The sequence below is a fragment of the Frankliniella occidentalis genome, unplaced genomic scaffold, assembly GCF_000697945.3.
Source record: "Frankliniella occidentalis isolate FOCC.00 unplaced genomic scaffold, Focc_3.1 Scaffold303, whole genome shotgun sequence".
NCBI classification, from domain to species: Eukaryota; Metazoa; Arthropoda; class Insecta; order Thysanoptera; family Thripidae; genus Frankliniella; species Frankliniella occidentalis.
The window spans coordinates 137,367-158,364 of record NW_026267428.1 but is presented as its reverse complement, the minus strand read 5'-3'; the positions used below and the strand labels follow the sequence as shown (position 1 = coordinate 158,364).

General features: G+C 53.3%; 3 protein-coding genes and 1 long non-coding RNA gene across 7 annotated transcripts; 1 reads left to right on the top strand and 3 right to left on the bottom strand.

The window, feature by feature from the left end:
• Positions 1 to 421: 421 nt before the first annotated feature.
• Positions 422 to 10,901, bottom strand: LOC113218081 (uncharacterized). Of its 2 annotated transcripts, none has more exons than XM_052273800.1 (13): positions 10,731 to 10,901; positions 8,353 to 8,656; positions 8,150 to 8,280; positions 7,858 to 8,063; positions 6,980 to 7,775; positions 6,670 to 6,900; positions 3,755 to 3,876; positions 3,522 to 3,669; positions 3,224 to 3,439; positions 2,926 to 3,141; positions 2,099 to 2,851; positions 1,663 to 2,022; positions 422 to 1,566 (listed from the first exon to the last, which is right to left on the bottom strand). In XM_052273800.1, exons 1-13 carry the CDS (start codon positions 10,836 to 10,838, stop codon positions 1,276 to 1,278), a joined length of 3,882 nt encoding a protein of 1,293 aa, XP_052129760.1. In that variant the 5' UTR covers positions 10,839 to 10,901; the 3' UTR covers positions 422 to 1,275. The 2 variants fall into 2 exon arrangements, with proteins under 2 accessions (XP_052129760.1, XP_052129761.1); XM_052273801.1 differs by lacking the exon at positions 10,731 to 10,901 and adding an exon at positions 10,152 to 10,357.
• A 706-nt stretch (positions 10,902 to 11,607) lies between these two features.
• LOC113218287 (uncharacterized) lies at positions 11,608 to 16,347 on the bottom strand. Of its 3 annotated transcripts, none has more exons than XM_052273802.1 (2): positions 16,221 to 16,347; positions 11,608 to 13,479 (listed from the first exon to the last, which is right to left on the bottom strand). In XM_052273802.1, the coding sequence occupies exons 1-2, from the start codon at positions 16,233 to 16,235 to the stop codon at positions 11,998 to 12,000; spliced, it is 1,497 nt and encodes a 498-aa protein (XP_052129762.1). In that variant the 5' UTR covers positions 16,236 to 16,347; the 3' UTR covers positions 11,608 to 11,997. The 3 variants fall into 3 exon arrangements, with proteins under 3 accessions (XP_052129762.1, XP_026294362.1, XP_026294369.1); XM_026438577.2 differs by lacking the exon at positions 16,221 to 16,347 and adding an exon at positions 13,587 to 15,946; XM_026438584.2 differs by lacking the exon at positions 16,221 to 16,347 and adding an exon at positions 13,608 to 15,946.
• On the top strand, positions 15,942 to 16,765 carry LOC113218276 (uncharacterized). The gene is made up of 3 exons (XR_008011925.1): positions 15,942 to 16,154; positions 16,223 to 16,578; positions 16,677 to 16,765. It is a non-coding gene; the product is annotated as an uncharacterized LOC113218276 (long non-coding RNA).
• Positions 16,766 to 16,851: 86 nt separating this feature from the next.
• Positions 16,852 to 20,478, bottom strand: LOC113218267 (uncharacterized). Its single transcript, XM_026438542.2, has 7 exons — positions 20,171 to 20,478; positions 19,937 to 20,048; positions 19,656 to 19,864; positions 19,437 to 19,584; positions 18,901 to 19,365; positions 18,706 to 18,815; positions 16,852 to 18,619 (listed from the first exon to the last, which is right to left on the bottom strand). The coding sequence occupies exons 1-7, from the start codon at positions 20,242 to 20,244 to the stop codon at positions 17,257 to 17,259; spliced, it is 2,481 nt and encodes an 826-aa protein (XP_026294327.1). The 5' UTR covers positions 20,245 to 20,478; the 3' UTR covers positions 16,852 to 17,256.
• Between the last annotated feature and the right edge of the window lie 520 nt (positions 20,479 to 20,998).

Sequence of the window (20,998 nt, the reverse complement as noted above, 5' to 3'; positions counted from 1 at the left end):
TTCCACGGTGTGTAATCTCAGATTATTGCCGAAAGGGGTGAGACAGCCGAGCGGGGCGGCGCGGCGCGGTGCGAGGCGAGCCCGCCGGGCGCAGGCAGGTAAGTGCCCGCGCTGTGGAGGGCGGAGGCGCAGCCAGCAGTGGCACTGGTGACGCGAGGAAGGGAAAAATATACGGCCAAGCAGAAAATATACAAAAGCTTCCTGACGCGACGTTTCTGCGGTGTATGCACGAGGATTAGGGCAGAGTCGACGAGCAGGAGGGGGAGGGGGTGGCTTGGGAACGGAAGTGGTGGCTGCCGTGGTCAGCCTGTTTGCACAACGACGGTGGCCGACGATAATCCGATCAGAATAGGACAGCCGGAACCAACTCCACCTTGGAGCATCAAGAAAAAAATAAAAAACAAAATAAATGTGACTTTAAAATTTTGGTCTACTTGCAAAAGTTACTACGTTATAAGTCCACACGCTACTGTGTATTTTTACATAGATCGGTTTACGCGGCGTTGCGATTGTCGCAGTAAAAAAAATGCTAATAAAAGCCCAAGAATTGTGCGCAGATTTTTTCCCTTTCCGACAAAGCGAATTTTATAGTCCTTCCGGATTGTGCTCCGTCGGGTCCAGTGTAACGATACAAGCTTCTTTTCGTATTCCTTTCCACTCAAAAACCCACGTTTCCTTTTCAAGAAAGAACTTTTTTCGTCACAAAAAGTGATTCCTACTGCGGCAATATGAAGGGTCGATGCTATGCCATTTTTTTCTCTCTCTTCTTTTTCGGCCAGCGAACCAAGGAGGTGGATGAACTCCCCTCTGCTGCAAATGGGGATGGCGGGGCCGGCCGGTCCGGCCGCAAGGTTCATTGCCTCCCTCCGCGGACCATCGGTTTTTGCACGTTTGCGGCGATCGCCGCATGTAAATGAGTGTTTTGGTTGCGGACAGATAGTCCGTCACTAAACGAAGAGAAGCGAAACATATGCGCGCAGAAATAAGCCGACAACACAGCAAAAGGAAGGAGCACGCTCGATAAATATGTGACATAGACACATGGCTATATTTTAATTCATGCTCGCTGAAGTTGCAAGCACAAAAAAAAAATAATCGCAGTTGTGGGCAACGGGGGTTAGTGTTTATGTTTTTTGCTGCCCGTTGCGACGTATACGTGGTGTGGTCTATCCACCGGGGAGGTAGGCAACCCATTCGACGCCCGATAGGGTCCCGGCCGCCGTCGAGGTAGGCAACTTATTCAACACGTTGGGCGCTCAATCCGTGATCATCTGCCTACAATTTGGTCAGAGCTTCCCTCTTCTTGTGGCTGTCGCTCTTCTTAGCCGGCGAGCGAACCTTTTGGCTGGGTATCTGCGTCGGGTAGCCCGGATGGCCCGGGGGTGGCCCCAGCCTGAGCTGGCGGTCGTGCGTCTGCTCGAGGAAGCCGTACTGGCCGTCCGCCTGAGGTGGGTAGGACGTCGAGAGGGACGTCGGGTGCACCGGGGCCTCGAGATCCGTCCGGGACCCCGACCGGAGCCCAACTCCAGAGCCTGGCTGGTCGTCGAACATCGAGGCAAGTTCCACCTGAAACAAAAACAGCCTCGAAGACGTTAGTTGTTGGAAATCTCGCCAGAATCGTTTCAACGTTTCAGGTTCAGGTCTGCTTGTTATCGTTCTCACCCCGAGGTGCGATGGCACCCGTGCGGCACGACAGGTTCCGATCAGGGACTCGGCCATCTTCATGCGGCGCAGCTCCTGCTCCAGGTGGCGGTCCGCCTCGGTCAGGGACTCGTTGTCCTCCGGGGACTCCGCGTCGAGCGCGGTGCCAGCACCCAGCGCGTGTTCGTCCGTCACGCGGTACACCTCGGCCTCGGCCTCCATGTTCGCCGAGCCCTGGCCGTCGCGGCGCAGGGTGGATGTCGGCGTGATCCTGGAGCGGGCCGCGGACCTGCGCCGGGACTTGCGAGCGATGCGAGCGACGCCGTCCAGGGCCTCTGTCCGGTGCGGCTCGGGGAGCGTCCATGCCGCCTCTTGCACCAGCTGGACAAGAGAGGCCACATTGAGTAGAAGAAGCATGAAATCCCCGTTTCAAAGCACATCAGTAAGACAGTTTTACCGAGAACTTGTGCATGGCGAGCAGGGCAGGGAGAAGGTCCCCGATAGCGCGGTGGAGACCCTGGCGGTGGCGCTGCATGAGCAGGGAGGAGAGCGGCGAGGCCTGTCTCAGACGGCCGTGCAGCGGCTCCCACGTCTCATCCTCCTCGGCCTCGGACCCGGACGGCGACCTGGGCCCGATCGCCAGCGCCGCGCGGTAGACTCTGGCCACGGCCGGCGTCATGGTGCTGCTCGTAGACGACCCCTTGCTGGTCCTGCCGCACGAGCCGGAGCGCGAGCGGGATTGTCTAAGGTCGTCGTCGGCGCCAGCACCACCGGGGCGGTTCTGCCAGCGGGCGGGCAGCGAGTCGCAGGGCAGGGAGAACCGCAGGACGCGGCCGGGGGCTGGCGCCAGGACGGCGTGCACCCCGCCGGGAAGGCGACCGCTCAGGCGCAGCAACCAGCGCGCCCACTCCCAGCCTTTGTCGGCGGCCTCCACCACGCCGTGCATGGGCTGCGCGCGGCCCTGGTCCACCAGGCGGCAGAGGGCCGCGAGTGCGGCCAGCTCGTCGCGCCCCCGCTCGCGCGCCGCGGCCCACAGCGAGTGCAGCCCCGCGGTGCGGTGCGCGGCCTGGGCCAGCGCGCGTAGGTAGCGGCGCAGGGGCGCGGCCAGGGCGCGGGGCGCGCGGTCCGCGCTCGCCAGCAGCCACCGCAGCACGCAGCCCACCAGCGCCGCGTCATCGGCGGGCAGGACCACCCCGGGGTCGGACCGAATCTACGGAGAAACGGTCCAGTAAGCCTCGCGTGTTGGTGTTGTGCACTGTAATGGCCGATACTTGACTCACTGACCGCTTCGAGGAGCAGGTCCACGGCCGCGTTGTACCTGCGGCGGAACACGCTGTCCGCCCGGGCGCGGTTAGCGCGGCCGCGACCGCGGGCATGCTCGCCTCCGCCGCTGGCCGCGCTACCGCTGGAGGCGCGCCGTCGCCGCCGCTGGGGGCTGTCGCCGCTGGCGCTCGGGGACCGGCCGGACCGACTGCGGGCGTCGCCGAGGGAGCCGCGTCTCTGCAGAGCACACCCGGGTCATAAGAGCGATGGTCCTGCTCGGCGGCGGGGTCAGGGTCACCACGGTGTGGCGGGCACTCACGGCGAGGGCGTGCGTCCTGGCCTGCTCCAGCACCACGGCGACGAGGCACGCGACGTCCTCTGCGTCCGGCGTCACGGCCGCGTCGCTTGGGACCTTCTTGGGGTCGGAGCCGTCCGAGCTGTTGGAGCGCAACGTGCCGGTCGAGGACGCCGACGACAGCGTGGCGAACGGGTGGCGCCGCATGGTCCCCGGGAACCAGGAGTGCGTCGACGGCCCCTGCGTGACAAACGGCAGAGTGTCAAACCAGTCGAGTCGCGCCCGAGCAGTACTTGGCGATGACGAGAGGAGCAGCCCGCACCTCGATGCGCATCGCGCGGCACAGCAGCAGGCCGCGGAGCAGCGCCCCGATGTACTGCAGCTGCCTCGGCGTGAAGTGCGCCGTCTCCGCGGCCGGGCCCGCGGGGCCAGAGCCGCCGCTAGGCACGCGGAAGCCCAGGCGGCGCGACCTGCACAGAAAAAAGTGTAATTATTTAGTTACGTGCGGGGGGGGGGTGTTCTCGGACGAGCACCCGGCGTCGTCCTGCCCCTCACCTCGTGGCTGCAGGGGGTGCGCTGTCCTTGACGGCCCCGTTCCAGGCGGGGAGCAGCACTTCCTCCAGGCGCGTCCAACTGTCGCCAGCAGCCGCATCCTCGCCCGGCCAAAAGGTCCAGCTCTGCAGGGGTAGTCAGAGACGGGGTGACACATTTATTAGACTGTTTATTTTATTTTTTTCGGCGGCCACGGTGCCGACGGTCCGAGCCCCCGAAGTACCTGCAGGGATTATGACATCCAGCAACCGACGCCGACAGAGGGAGTTGGTGCGGAGGCGGTCGCTATCAAGGTTTTTGCACCCAGAGCACCTCAGTCGGTCCGTTTGTCTCGTAGCGAGAAGGTCGTCGTCGAGAGGAGCGGCTGATATTCGCAATCAGTACACCGCGCCGTAAGCAACATGGAGGAGCTTCCGAGCCGCGCCGAGGAGCAGGGCGCCGTGGACGGGGACCCTGCGCACCATGCGCGGTCAGTCTGCGAGCCGTGTGCGATCATCGCGGAACTGCGCCGACGCCTGCAGTGTCATTGTGAACCGAGCGGATCAAGCGTCGTCTTGAACGTGGCTCCGACGGCCGAGCCCCCGTCGTCAGACCGACGACGCGAGCCAGATCCTAGCACGGCGGCCGAGGCCCTGCCCCGTCCATGTGGCACCCACCGAGCTTGGACCCGTCCGATCCCTTTGGAACATCCAAGTGGTTCCAGGGCCTACACTACGATGACGGTGCACCTCCCGCGGCCGCGGACCCACCCGTCCGCGGACCCGTCTCCTGCCCGGGATGTACAATTTCGAGAGCGGTTCTCATATGAAGCCAACGTTCGTAATCGTGCAGGCGCCACCGACAGCCCCTCCCGAAGGTGCCGGTGCCGGCCGAACCCCGAGCGCCGCCGCCGACGACGCTAACGTCCACTGCGGCCCGCCCTGGGGACTAAAGCCCGCCCTGCAGAGACAATGCGCCGGGGCCAGGGGCGCGAGGCCGGCGGCCTCTGCTGGTAGGGGGCAGGCAGGGGCGGGCGGCTCTTTTGTGCCATCCTCCGCCCCCACCCGTCTCTCTCCTACCCTTCTAGCCCGGCCGGGGCCGAGTGCGGGGGGTGGGGGAGGGGCCGCATCAAAGGGATGCTGCACCCTGCATCCAGGGCGGCTCGGTCAGTCCGTCGTCTCCTGTCGTCGAGAACACATCGCAGTGGCAGAACGCACCACAATGTTGAACTACGAGGAATACCTCAGGGCGGTTCGCCGAGGCATCTTAACTTTTGTCCGGTATGCGCGGCCAGGGCGGCCAGTGCGCGTGCGCCAGGTGATCACCGTGTTCCCTGACGACTACTTCATGGGCCCCCGCGACAACGACGACCTGCCCGGCCTACCGCCCAGACCCGGGCGCCTGGCGAGGTCACCGCAGCAGCGTCCCGGACCGCTCACCCCAGAGGAGACATTCCGTGATTGGGAGGTCGATCATCTCGGAGGGGTGAAGCTCGTCAACGACAACGGCGTCAGTCCGCCGCCAGTGGCCCTGGACCACTTCGAGAGGCCTGCACAGGCACCACTCAACTATCAAATCCGCACCGGACTCCTATGTCAAGTGGAAGAAGAGTGAGGGTGCTTCCATTGGAGTTTGTTTAATTAAGTTCGGTATTGTTTGGTGTCTTGTTTGAGACTTTGCATGAGAACATCTACTCGCAACTGGATCTTATCACTTCATGGCCAAGGAGTATATTACGTAATTTATTTATTATTTTTAATTTAATTTTTCATTTCTAAAAGAGCTACAGTTGTGGTGCCCAAGGGAGGGAATATAAACTTAGAGGACGTGCTTTGTATTGTTGTAACCTGCTACCTTTTCTAAGGCCAATCTGATCATGTGCTTTAACATTGATAATATGAAAAATAGTTCCAAGACTGCTTGATCATGTTGTTTGAAACCATGTGGTTGTGTAATTATTTGGTAACCTGTTGACAGCTGTTTAAAGTAGCTCAATAAAATAGCTTTTAGATAACAAACCTAGAATAGCGTACTTCTTAAGCCCTCATCTCATCACCTTTGTTTGACAACATTAGAAACTTATCAAAAATGGGCTAGAAAGATAATTTCTCAACGTGTTCTCCAAATCTTAACTGCAGACAGAAAACTGAAGAAAGTTTTTCCTTATTTGACAGGACAATTGGACAAGACTAAAAAGATGTTCGCTAATCGCAAAATTTTGAACAAACTGAAAGAAATATAAGTATTTTCCAAGGAGTACGTCCAATTTGGGAAATGGGAGTATGCAATACAGTCACAAAAAATCTCTATCTCAAAAGAAAGTCACAGAAGTTGAGGAGTGTAAGAATTAGTTGGAAAAAGTAAAAGAAAACTCAAAACAGAAGTCAATGAAAAAATCTGTCCAAATGTGTGAAATAATCAAAGAAAAGTCACACTAAATAGAAGTAAAAGTTACCGAATCTTCAAACATTCCAAAACATGTTCGCACGCTTCCCAAAGCAAAAATATCAGTCACAAATAAATGTCACTCAAGTCAAAGGTAACACAAAAAGTCAAAAATAATATCATAACAGAAATCATGGCAAAAATTTGTCTAAAGGGAGTGCGGCCACTTTGGGAGATGGGAGTACGCAATACAAAAGGTCACAAAAAATCTGCCACAAGTCAAAAAATAATAAATTTCAAAAAAGTTGAAGAAAAATCCAAACAAAAGTTATGGCAAAAATCTGTCTCAACTAACAAAACGAGAAAATAAAGACAAAAAAAACAACAAAAAACACGAAAGAACGAAAGAAAACGTCACTCCAAAATGTAAACAAATACCAGGTGGCTGATTAACCCCGCGCACTCCTGTAGTTAGACTGTACAGCCACCTGGTACATTATAACTCAATGAACGTTTACTTTCACACGAACTTTCACACCAAAATATTTACTTACCTCCTGGGATCCCCGCCGGGGCTCCCCGTGAGCGCCGCCGTGTCCGAGGCTCTGCGGGATGGCCGCGGCCGAGCAGTCGACGTGCAGGCGTCGCAAGAACGCTGCCAGGGCGGCGGCGTCCCCCAGGAGGGCGTCCTCGGACAGGGGAGCGCCCTGGCGCGCGCTCGCGGTCAGCAGGTGCAGCGATGGGAACAGGTAGCTGCGCTCGCTCGCCCCGCGCAGCACGCACACCTGCCAGAATGTTCATAAAGCACCTGTAGGGCTGTCTGTTCAGGCGCGGGGTGCTCGCAAAACAGGTCAAATAGCTCACCAGCCTGTCCAAGACCGCGATGACGTGCAAGGGCGCGCTGGCGGGCAGCCACCGGCCCATGTGCTGGTCCGCGTCGCCCTCGTCCAGGCCGCCGTCCTCGAGGCGCCACAGCAGCAGGGAGCGCAGCGCGTGCCTGGACACGGCGCGCAGGGCCAGGGCGCGGCGCACGGCGCCCAGCCCCCGCAGCGCGCGCGACACGGCGCTCCGCGGCCCGAAGTGGCGCAGTAGCCCCGCCTCGGCGCCCGGCGCCCACACCTGCCAGGTGCACGGCCGGTCGTCGCAGCGCAGCAGCGGCGGCGGCCCGCTCGCCACCAGGAAGCAGCCCGTCGTGGCCACGTGCTGGTACAGCAGGCAGTCCGGGTGCGTGAGCGGAACCCGCGCAGGCAGGTCCGAGCCGCGCGGCCAGCGGTCCACGCCGACGCCGAGCACCAGCTTGACGAGCACGTCGCGCGTCAGGCCGAGGCGGAGCCGCACCCAGGGCGAGCCCTCCACGATGGCGATGCGCGCGTCCCGGGGGTCCGGGTACCGGTCCGTGCCCGAGGCGAGGAACAGCTGGCCGTCGGCGGGGAGCGACAGCAGGTCGGCCAGGACCGCGGCGTCGACCACCTTGCCCGGCGCGCCGCACAGCCGGGACTCGTCCACCTGCAGGGGCGAGTGTGGCCCGCGAGGTCCGCGGGGCGCGGGGGTTGGCAGGGGGACGCCCCCGACCGGAGGCTTGGACGGCCTCGCCGCCGGCGACGAGACGGGCGCCGCGGCAGCGGCCAGCAGCTCCACAAAGCGCTCCTGCACCTTGTCCCTGGGGACATTGGAAGCTCCATGACGCACAGTCCTCGAGCCCGAACGCGAAGAGCGCCATTTCTCTGTGTGAGTGTACCCACCTCCTTATGAAGCCGTTCGGACTGAGGAACTCGGCCCACTGCTCCATGCCGGAGGGGCTGATGCGCAGGCGGGCGTAGCCCTGCGGCACGGCCTCCTGCGCGGCGCCCTCTAGGACGCGGCACGGCGCCGCCGGGTCTCCCGGGTAGAGCGCGGGGGTGGACAGCGCGTCCAGGCGCACCAGGTACTCCAGGGTGAGGCCCTCGCTCTGCAGACAGGCGGCTCAGGTCACCGACACAAACAGCACAATTGTAAACGTAACGCGACCGCGCAAGGGGTGGTGCGGGAACTCACCTCGCCTGACGTCCGGCGGTCCAGGCACACGAGGTACTTGGAGGAGAAACGCGGGTCCGCGGCCCCGACGGCGCAGAGCAGTCGCTGCACCAGCCGCTCGCAAACGGCCTCCACGCCGGGGGCCACGTCACCTAAGCGAGAACAAACATCGGTTAGTAAGGACGTTCCCTTCGACGGCGACCCTGCTAGAGGTCAACACTCACCTTGCAGCGGTAAGTCGTCTCGGATGATGTCGGCGAGCACGGCGTCAGCTCGGGCGAGCTGCGGGGCCGTGAACTTGATTGCGTCGTGCTCCAGAGTCAGCGAGTGGGTCCCCTTGGCCCCGCGGGCGCGCCGGCCGCGAGGTCCCCGTCGAACGCGAAGGCCCTCGAAACAGCCGCCGCCCGTGTCCTCGTCGCTGCTGCCGGGCCCACCCCCGGCGCAGCCGCCCCCGCGGCCCGCGCCACCCCCCATGGCCAGGGAAGCCTTCGGTCGAGAACCAGGAGGGCCTAAACTGGTAGAACGTATCTGGAGGGGGAAAGGAACATTTTGTCAACAAGTTGCCGTCGTGGGGTGCGTGGCGTGCTTCGCGTGCGCCGAGCACTTGGAGTGCGGGCGCGGGAGGGGCGCGAGGAGCGACGCGTTGATGGGTCCCCACGGCGCCCCACCCGGGGACCGCACCACACCCCCGCGAGCACTGTGCGTGCCGAGGGATTATCTGGCGCGAGTCGCGCGGGCGGCGTCGGCACCGGCGCCTCGGGTGCCACTGGCGCCATCAAGTTTGAGAACAATCGATTTGACAAGGTACAGTCCTCCACACAATCGCCACCGTGCCGATCCGCTCCAGGCTCCAGGGTGCAGAGCAGCGGGACGCGGGGGAAAGGAGGAGGGGAGGCGGTCAGGAAGTGACGACTACAGCCAACACGAAAACCATACACGCACTCACTCTTCAAGTCTCCGGTGAACAATTTAACGACAAATCGTAGAACAACGCACACAATCACTTTCACACGTTACCCCCCCCCCCCGCAAAAAATAATGAATGACAACAAGCCGCACATTACCTTTCGGAAACACGGTTGCAGCTTCACTTTTTCACTCGATTCACCACTGACTATCCCGTCATCCGATATGTTTGGCGCCCGCGGACGAGTCGCCTCCCCGGCGGCTTTGCGGTGTCAGTGCGACAAGAGAAACCACACCGTTATTACTGGGCTCTGTGTCTCGTACGCGACAAACGCCTCTGTCTTTTCGTGTTTGCGGCGTCATCCCGCCGCTTGCATACTGCGGTTCTATTTTTTTGATTTTTGTTTTTCGAAGCCCGGCTAGGATGTCGTAGGCATTTTTTGACATGTTGTTGCAACCAAAGGGAAAGCATCCGGAACAAGTTAGATTGTGTCTCCCATTTTCATTATCTAGTGGTAATCCTCAACAGCAAGAATGCCCGCGCGCGTGCTGGTGCGGTATGGGCGACGCCCATATTCGACATTCGGCCACCTTACGACATGGTTGTAAAAAAATAGACGCACCATCTCCACTTTTTACCGCCCTATCGCTCTATCCTTATCGAAACAACAACCACCGCGTTTGGTATAGCTTTTGCCCACATACCTCACTCACACACACACAGCTCGTGGCGGCTCCTTTGTAACGTGTCGCGGTCCTCGCGCCCCAACGCCGCGGGTACTTGCACAAAACGAACAATGGTCTGCTGATTGCCCCCGGCCCCTCCCGCCCCCGCCGCACTTCCTGTCGCCGCGCACCTCAGCCACCTATCCCATTCGTCGTCGTCCAGCCCGCTAATACACGCGTGCGATTCCCATTTCTCGACCGCATGTTCAACATGATCCAAACTGCGCCCCATACGTTCTAAAGTTCCTAGACATGACGTGAAACAGCAGGAATGTTCGAAACAAGAACCACTGAGCACGCGCGTAATTCTGAACCTTGCAAAACACACACACACACACACATGTGCATACCACAGCTGAAACCCCGTCTCCGTCGGCGTGCCGGTGCTCACCTCTCACACGCACTGCTCGGGCGCGCCGGCGCCTGCCTGCTTCTGGCTCTGCTTGGCCGTGTCCAGGGCACGACAGCACGTCGCCGAGCACCGCCGCCGCCCGGGCCGCTGCCGTATTGGTGACTGACGCGGTCCCGCGACCGCGCCGGCATGGCCCACTGCGTGCGCGCCATACCGCGGCCGCCGCGCGCCATCGCGACGAACGCCCTCCACTCCACTCCACGCCGCCCGCCCGTCCCCGCCCCGCTCAGCAGCTTCCGGACATGTTTCGCTATGGACCCCCCGAGAGGTGACCACTGGCCGCGCTCCACATGGCTCCACACCGTCCCGTCCGCGCGCCCGTCCGGAACACGCAGCGGCGCCACCGGAAGGCCCGGGCCGCGGCCGCGGACCGAGCGACAGGCGCCCAGGGTAGGCCACGCGCTCCGTGCGGCCGCCACAGCGCTGCCTACCCTCGCAGGCTGACCGGGCCGCCGCGGCACCGGCACCGACTCACGCTGCCGCTGCCGCAACGCGTCTACTTCCGGTCGGCAGAGACACGCACTTCCGGCGGCCAGGACGCCTCATTCACTCACTCACCTGCGGCGACGGCTGGACGCTGTGGTGGAAAGGGTGGCTGGTCGGCTGCGCGTCCTGGTAGTACCCCATCTGCGGCAGCGGCGGCAACTTGAGCACGTACCGCGCCATGCTGGGGTGCGGGTGGTGCGGTGCAGCAGACGAGGCGCTCCGTCGGCGCGGTCCTGGTCCTTCCCCGGTGCGCGGAGCACTGGACGGGCGGGCCGCGGGGGCCGCGAGCGGGCGCCACCAGGACCGCGGGGGACCACGCCCGCCAGAGGAGAATGCGGCCGGGCCGCGGCCCAAAAGCGCCTCGCCTCGGCGACCTTCGATTGCGAAGAGAGGTGACGTCCGCGGGTCGCATCCGGTGCATACGGGAGTGACAATGAAGGCCGGCGGTAATGGGGGAAGCAGGGCCGCGGCGGCCTGTGTGTCGAGCCTCTATCGAGTCGATGACGGCGAAGTGGTGCGATGTCCCATTTCACACCGGACCGCGCCTCGGCGGGCTCCCACGGGCGACTGTAGAGGGGTGGGCGAGGCGCCAAGTGCCTCGTCCCCCTGCAGCCCCTTTCGGCCGCGGGGGTGCAGGCGCGGCGCGGAGAGGCCCGGCCAGCCCACCCCTTTCACTATAGCCTGCGGTTGGTGCTGCTTCGTCCCAGGGAAACGGATTTTGTCAAGATGACATCATTTTGATGTCATTGTCAAGATTTGGTCATTTTCGTTTTGACGTCATTTTGACATCATATGACATCCAATGATCTCAAAATGACATAAAAACGTAAAACGAAAATGACTAAATCTTGACAATGACATAAAAATGATGTCGTCTTGACAAAATCCTTGCACTCTGGGATCAGTCCGTACAGCAAACAAAGAGGGTGGGGTGCCACAAAGTCGCCAGTTTTGATAAATTTCTTTTTTAATATTACAATTGAATCTTACAGAGAAAGACACAACTAAAACAAAACAAAAGTGTAACAAAAAATTTTAGTTGAAAGGTAACCAGGAGACAGAATATTTTAGAAACCATACACAGGAAAGATTTTACTTTATCACAAATATTTGTGAAAAGAAAAAAAAAAACACAACAAACAATCAACAACACAGATAATCAAAACAGTAAATAAATTAGAAGACAACAGCCTTTGATGTCACAATTTATCATTTCTTAATTGTAAGAATAAATTTATTTAAATGAAATTAAAGATATAGTATATCACAGAAGATTACAAAATTTCTTTCTTTAGTTTTCTTAGCACACCATTTTTTTTTCTCAGGCAAGTCGCAAGATTTACCAGAACCATATTAGTATGGGAGGGGTATAGAAACCCCACAACACTATGCATGCATCATTACACCATGCTACATAGCGATCATCCTTTCTCAAAATGCCCTTAATGCAATACTTCCAAGTTTTGTCCACCCAACTCCATACTTCCACATCCTCTCCATTTCGTAAGATGAATAGATCCCCCATTCCTTTGGTAAGAAATTTTGTGGATGGTTCAACCTCAAATTTATTGAATTGGATTTTACCAGTGCTGTGCAATACTGACCCAATTGTATTTCCAGACTGGTACAATATTGAATCTCCGAACAAACCCAAACTTGTGTCCTGGAAAGTCAGTCCTAAGGGTGGAAGCACACAGTGTTTTCCTCCTTTTACACAATCCCATATTGTGAAAATACCTTGCTTATTAACGCTGACAAGAAAGTTGTAATTAACATGAATACGCATGATTGTTGAGGTATCCTTCAACTGCTTTACACAAACATCCTTTTCCAAGCTGTATTCCAATATAACATTACCGACAACATTGTTCTCAAGAGCAACATAAATGACACTAGCATGGGAACCAAGAGCAACATCAGAAATTTTGTATGTTTCGTAAGGTAATTGCAATGATTTTAGGTTTCCTCCAGGTTTCAATGACAAAACTTCAACTGACTTAATTGTACCCCAAAAAGCCACAACAGGGTCTGGACATGCTCTAGCATATCGAAACTCATCCTCCTCAAAATACTCATATATGTTTTCTACAAACCAATCATCTATGGCTTTGTCATTGCCACTAGGGGACAATGGGGGTAGTTCAGGAGCTTTATCAATCATGGCCTTAAAATAACATAAACTATATTTCCCAGAGTCATTCTTGTGATACACCTGTAAAAGACCTAACTGAATCACTGCAAAAGAAGTGCCTTCAAGGAAAATCTCAGATATGACTGCATCCGAAAATAAACAAGAAACATACTCCAAAAATTCGGGTTTCTCCTTTGCTTGCTTCCAAATCGTAACACCACCAGTTTCGTCTCCTAGTACAACATACATACGATTTAGGTCCATTGATGTGATAAGAACATGGCCTAATTGTTCTGACACTATTTCATCAAATTCTTGTACAGCATAGTAGCCATTTTTCCAGTTGTTGTACAGGTGTGCACATTGAAGAAAGTCAATGTGCCAGGAACATAGTGGAGACAACCTCGATCCTTCTTCTTGTTCTGGAGCTTTGAAGTTTGGTTTGACCCTTGAAGTTGTCTGACTCCAAACTTCTGGTTGATCTATAATCTCTGCCCAACCACGCTGTAGGCAGAGACGTCTCCATAACTCATTGCGATTAATTTCTTCTCGCCACTTAATGCACACTAAGGAACAGTTCGCAATATCAGATGCCGGTAAATACTCAAAAATCATTGACAAGATCTCAGGTGGAAGGAAAGGCTCCGCTTCTTCCAGCATTGTAGAAGAGTTTGAAGAACTTGTATGGATCTAAAATAAAATAAAAATTACTTGTCAGTAGGGTGAGCAGAAGATGAAAGTGAGGCAATGTAAGAGATGCAGACAATATGATGATGTTCCATTCAAAAGATAGGTACCTAATACTATATGAGATTTACTTTGGTTCATGTGGTTCCGAAACTAAATTTCATTCCCTCTCACTCATTCTAGAGTTTGGTTATACAAGCAGACAATGTAGCGAAAAAACTACCAAGCAACTGTCATTGAAGGCCAATGAAAGGGTGGATGAAAACAACAAACAAAAACAAATTAAGTGGCGCCATCTCTCGGCAGCGGGCGATAGCCGATGATATTCACGGCCCTGCCGCGAGACTAGGGCACGATCTCATGAGAAACTTAGCGAGCGCACTATTAGATATGCGAAATCTATTGTCCGAAAAGGAATCGCAAACCACAATGGCGCCAAAATATAAACGTAAATTTCAAAGTAATGGTGACAACAATACATTGAGCCTGGACTGCAGGGGGCGGAGCTTCGATAACTGTTTGAGAGTTTGATAACTGCCATATATTTACAAACACGAGACGTCTCTGAGAGGCCTCAGGAGGTTGTGTCGTCTGGCGTTATGGAGGTGGGTGAGGTCCTTCCCTGGGTGTTTTCGGTGTGCACGGTCTGAGCCGCCGAGATGGTGACCACCACGATTGTGACGACAGGCAGCGAAGCGGACGTGGGGGCGGCTGTCCCGCCGCAAGGCAGCCTTCCCGCCGGCAGACGACCCGCGCCGCGAGGAGAGCAAGATGAGGAACGTCCTGAGCCTCATGGACCTGACGCTGCTGGGCGTGGGCGCCACCCTGGGCACGGGTGTCTACATCCTGGCGGGGCAGATCGCCGCCGAGACGGCGGGGCCCGGCGTCGTGCTGTCCTTCCTGATCGCCGCCATCGCCTCTCTGCTCGCCGGTGAGCCATGGTCTTCCCCCGGTGAGCAATGGATCTCGGACCGGCCCACCAGCCCACCTGACCCGACCCGTGCGGTGCGCAGCGCTGTGCTACGCCGAGCTCGCCGCCGTGGTGCCCACCGCGGGCACGGCCTACTCGTACACCTACGTGGGCGTCGGGGAGTTCACGGCCTTTTTCGTCGGCTGGAACCTCATACTGGAATACGCCATAGGTAGGGTGATGAAGGGAAAAAGCGAGCTAGCCACCCGTGACTCCCTTGTGTCCATAAACACTCAAAGTCCCCGCCGCGCCCTCAGCCACGGCGAGCGTCTCTCGCGCCTTCTCCAACTACGTTGACGTCGTGACCGGGAATGCCATTCGGACGTGGAGCATGCGCAGCGTGCCTCTCCGAGGCTCCTTCCTCGCGGAGTACCCGGGCTTCTTGGCCGTGGCCTTCATCTCGCTGCTCGCCGGTACGTCTTTCGAGTCTGCGGCGGCATCACACTCGACGTCCATTCAACATATAATGACATTTACGCGACATTTCGTTCAATATCGTCCACGTCTCGGTCACAGTGCTGCTGGCGCTGGGCGTCAAGGAGTCCTCGCTGTTCAACAACGTCTGCTCCTTCCTCAACCTGCTCACCGTCCTCGTCACCGTGGTGGCGGGCGCCTGCACGTGTAAGGCCAAGTTCAATACGACCGATGCCAAACACCTGTCCTTCCAGCAGGTTAGTCTGATATGAACTCGTGTCAAATTGACAGCCAATGTCGCCAACTGGAGCATCGAGCGCGAGGACATCCCCGCCACTGTCTCCGAGCAGCACGCCGGGGCGGGGGGCTTCCTGCCGTTCGGAGTCCCGGGCGTGCTGTCCGGCGCCGCCAAATGCTTCTTCGCGTACGTGGGCTTCGACACCATCACGGCCTGCGGCGAGGAGGCCAGGAACCCAAAGCGAAACATCCCGCTCTCCATTCTGCTGACGCTGGCCGTCATCTTCGTCGTGTACCTGGCCGTGTCCGTCGTGGTGACCATGATGGTGCCCTACTACGAGCAAGTGCGTGGCTGTGCCTCCCGCGTCTCGGCCGTCAGCCACCCCGACTCTCTCTGACCTCCCTCTTGAAAGGCGTGCTCGGCAGGACCTTAACGCGCCCTTCCCGTCGGCGTTCGAAAAAGTGGGCCTCCCGGTGATCAGTTGGATCGTCACCATTGGCGCCATGTTCGCCATGATCACCAGGTTCGTGTCTCGACTCCATTCACCGTGACATGGAGACGGCTGTCTAGTCTAACTGTGGACTTCCCTGCCCGCGGCGAGCAGCATGGTGGGCTCCATGTTCCCGCTGCCCAGGGTGCTCTTCACGATGGCCGCCGACGGCATGCTGGTCCGCTCGCTGGCCCTCGTCAGCTCCAGGACCGGGACGTCCCTGCGCTCCACGCTGCTGGCCTGGCTCATGTCCAGCAGCATGGCGCTCCTCTTCAACCTCGAGCAGCTGATCGACATGATGTCCATCGGGACCCTCACCGCCTACATCATGGTGGCCGTCAGCGTGGTGCAGATAAGGTCGGGCCGAGTGCGGACGACCGCGCGCGAGGTACACGACAGAGTCCTGAATAAGGGTGGGCGTTCCAGGTACCGCGGGGAGGCGCGGCCAGGCGACATGACCAGGATGTCCTTGGGGAGCATCCTCAAGGCCGTGTTAAATTACGAGAGGATTCGGGAGCCGTCCTCTGTCACGTCTTGGGTGGTAACCGGGGCGCAGCTGCTTTTTCGTAAGTTGTGGCGACCAACAGGAGAGACACTCTTAAAACTCGTGTAAATAAGGTGGTTCTACTTACAGTGATAATCTGCATACCAGCCGCTTACTTTCTGGTGCGACTTCATGAGATTCAATCGGACATGAAGATCGCTTGGGCTGGCGGAATTGTGCTATCCTTGCTCATGGTCACCCTGTGCGTTGCTCTCCAGCCTCGCTCACCTAAGATGGAGCACAACACTTACACATTCAGGGTAAATTCTATGTGAAATTATGTTTCAAATTTGTTCATTGGACACAATACGTTTAAAAACTTAATGCATTTCTTTAGGTACCACTTGTGCCATTTTTACCTTATCTCAGCATCTTTATCAATATGAGCCTTATGATGATGTTGGATTGGAGAACTTGGACCAGATTTGGTGTTTGGTTGCTGATAGGTACAATCAACAATCTTCTCTATGAGCACAGTAATTTATCTTAATTACATTATTGATGTAATCCATTTATGTTTTTTTTCCCTCTCATTTCCTTTTAGGTTTTATTGTTTATTTTCTATACAGTGTAAGGCACAGTACCTTGGCTGAAATTCAACGTTTGGAGAGGAAGCCTGGGTCACAAGATAACTTGAGTACATTGTCTGAAGGATTGGCCATAAGTACCCAGCAGCAGCTTTTAAATGACTCAGCTGGAACAGAACTGAACAACAAAAATTAATGCAGATGTGCATTTATTTATTCGATCATTTTTACCACAATTACCAACCAAAAATATTCTTACAATTACAACTTTATCTAGTTGAGGTCACACAACTTAATTCTATACCTTTATTATACAGCTGACTTCAGGTTTAATTAATAAGTTATAACAAAATATCCAATATTATCACAAATATCACAAAACTGTGAGCACAAATGTCAGTCAGTTAATGGCAGTGAAAAGACAAGTACATAAGTGCATTCACTTATAAATGATGATCAAAACCTTAAGTACAAAATGAGAAACTGAATCCATACAAAATCGGCCCTCAAAAAAAAAACTAGTAGTGTTATTAAAAAAAGAAAAATCTTAAATGTGATTATGGCACAGCCAACTGAGTGCATAACAATGTTAACTATTTAACTGATTGAGGACATCAAACTTTCTTTCCAGTTTAAAACCTTTGAGATAGTAGTTGTAGCTAGACCACTGTAAGAAAAGACACAAACCACAGAGCCCAGTAGCAAATAGCACAAAGTTGTGTAAATAATTGCATATCTACTTTGCCACACTGACTCCAAGAAGGAAGTCGACAAAGCAGACTTAGTTTTCAGTTTGCCTTTGGTTGACTTTGGAGAAAAATCAGCGTCATGGTCAGAGTCACAGAAACGAGAACTGGTGCTAAATGACCGAGGTGAAAATTGAGAACCATAACTTGAATTCGGAGATCTGTTGGTAAAAACTGGGGACTGGGGAGGTATCATGAACATACCTGGGCTGCCAAACTGGTTGACCATTTGATGGTACATCCCATAAGGTGTGTAAATCACTTGTGATATGGGAGAAGAAGCAACAGGAGATGCCATGTTTCCAAATCCAGAATTTGCCACCAAGGGATTATGAGGTACACATACTGATAACATGTTCTGAGGTGATGAAAAATTCCATTGAGGAGCTACAGGTTGAAAAGATGATGGAGGAGAGAAACTCCGCACAGATTCTATACCAGACCGGATAGTAGCTTGGCTATGAACAGACCCACTTGGTGAGACTGATCGGGTGAAACTTTCATTGACAGGGTCTGCTTTCTCAGCAGAAACAAATGAAGAATTTAATGAAGAATTATTACCAGTATTCTTCCATATACCAGACCTCCTGGATTCATTCATAATGTCTTTCTCAGCAGAAACAAATGAAGAATTTAATGTAGAGTTATTGCCAGTATTCTTCCATATTCCAGACCTTCTGGATTCATTCATAATGTTAGTCAGTTTAGGAGGACACAACAATGAACTTCTCTTTTTCTCAGGAACATACATTTTTGCCTTAATTTCAGAAGATGCCCTATGATTTTGTCTACCTTTTGCAGAACCTATTGATAGAGTCTCAATGAGGCTTTGAACATCTCCATCTTGGGATGTTTTTTTCTTGCTTGATATAGATGGCTGCGAACCATAACATGAATCAGCACCATCCAATGTAATAGAGTCGGGGTTGGAGAATGCAGAGTCCACAGATGCATCACTTCTATTGTCCTCTTGAGAGAGAACATTGTGAAGGTCCTCAGTTCGAGACAAATTTAAACTCTCAGCCGATGTGAGTGTTCTGCTAGAAGATATTACACTTGCAGATCTTGAAGGAAGTGACAAATAACTTGGACTTTCGAGTGGTGTAGTTTCTTGTCTAAGAATTGGTTGTAATAGCCTTTGTGATGGTGGTTGGGCGTAAAGTTGAGTTGCATTTAAGGGTGGTTGGGCTACTGGGCGGATGATTTCCGGTTTCCTTGGGTACAGAAAAGGAAAAAGTTAATACAAAGAAAACATTTTTGTTTTTATAAAAATTAGAAAGGGAAAGAAATGTTGTCCAACCTATAAGGCTTGGATGAGTTGATTTTGTGTTTTTTTTGTGGAGATAATTTCACTTTCAGCGAATTCATCTCTTGCCATGAGAAAGCCACAATCAGCAGAGAAAAGATGACCTAGATGCATAAAAAAAAATGTACAAGACCATTTTAACTCAGTTCTAGCAAAACATAATACAAATATAAATATTGATATCATTACCTGGAGGCTCTGAGATAATTGTAAATAATCAGGCTCACTTTTCAGTTCATGAAAGAAAACAGTTCCTGCAAATGCTAGCCAAAGGAAGGCAGATGGTCTTAAACCAGAGTGCCAACTTGATAGTCCTTTCAAAGTCAGTCCAGCAATACACAATGGTACAACATGAATGCCAACTAAGTTTAAGTATGGCTCAAAATTCTTGATCAGAATCTTTGAAAAAGTATGAGAGGGGGGAAGAGTGTTCACTTCCTCTTTCAAACAGATAGGAGAAGATTGTATGAAAATTGATATTGAAGGTAAAGGATAAGATTTGGAATGAGCATGGACCACATATCTATCAAAATTCATAGGTTTAAAAAAGATATGGTCAGATGAAAATGTTGAAATAGTAAATGCTGCAATAGCTATAGCAATTGTGATGTTCATGAACGTTGATGTCTGAGCGATAGATTTCTTGAATAATTGCTGGAAAGATACAAAACGATAAGAATAAAAGAATCAAAAGATCCACTATACAGGTAATAAAGTATACACACCCGAGGTTCTTTAAAACTTCGATTCTGATTCAGCTTCCCTGTCAACTGTAAATTCATATCAAGAATGTGTGTTTTTTTGAGAGACAATGTGTCCTCCAGCACTGATTCGCATGTTGGACAAAGCTGGTATGCTCGCTCTAGATGGTAGCTGTAAAGACAATTATGAAAGTAAAACACAAGCAAAAGCCTACAGATTGCATTACACAACATATATCATACCTGAAATTTTCTATTTCTTGGTCAAAATTATTAGGGTTGATTGGTTGAAATGATGCCAGTTGAGCAACCTTCATTTCTTGATTTTTGTTGCAGTCCTCGCACAAGCCATTGGATGGTTTAGAGTAGGGCTTTGGACTTGTGCAAAACGTAACTCCTCCATGGTGTGACGATTCCCATTGTGCAGGTATGTCTCTGTTGTAATCACCGTCCTGAACAAATGCAGGTACAATCTATATTCCCATTTAAGGAGCAAGGTCAAGAGTATTTGAGATAGAAATTACCGATTTGAAACCGTTGTATTGTTCACAGTGCTTGCACATCCATCCATCTCGACATTTCTGGAGGATGACATTATTCAATCCACAAAACCAGCAGTTAACCTTCAAATGTGATCTACAAAGGAGGAAATGAACGTACATTTGTAGTGGAATAAATGTGCATACTGCAGTCAGTCTACAACCTTACTTTATTTGAAAAATGTATTTACGTGGTAATCAGGTTGTTACATTACTTACCTCCTCCAGTATCGAAAAAAAGCATACAACACCGGCAGCAGTGCTCCAAGACCAATAATAAATGTGTAAGGCATAATTCAACCGATAATTGGAGATCTTGACAACCTTAATGACTCACAGAAAAATAGAAAGGAAATCTTGTAAAAAGATAACCTTAGACTGTACGAAACACACTACATTAAATATTGGATATTTTGAGGAACACAGAAAGAAGCCCGCCACCCCATGGGACTAAAGTTAGGTTAGGATCAACGGGACGGCACCCTCCACACCGACACCGAAGTCGAGGTTGGGGACTATTCACACTAAGAGTAGTGGTGGGGGAACGATGCGCATTGCAGTCCGGTTTACGTCTCGTATGAAAAATAAAACTGTAGTGAAAGAAGACTTCGGTGTGTCGTAGCTCGTAGAAGCAGAAGCGAGCAGAAAGCCATAGAAGACTTGTTTGACATTTGTTATGAATGAAAGGTTAGGAAAAGAACTAATACTTATATTGAATATTTCGGGGTCAGGGTTTAAGGGTTTTATTTGTCTGTTCAGTTTTCTCTTCAATTGATTAAAAAAAAGAAACGTTCTCAAACCTTTAGCATAAACAAGAACTCAAAAACAAAAATATTTTTTTTACTAGGTTAACTGGTTTAACTTATCTGTTAAGACAATAGTTTTGGTTTTGATTTTGATTCTGGTTGTGGATCTTTTAAAACTAAATAAAGAAACGTTAGTCTTTCCTGATACTTAGTTTTTTAGTACGATGTGAAATAGGAACCTTTCATTGCCCCCGACAACCTTGTCGTCGACCAAAACAAACATTGCCTGCAGGTTTGTTCC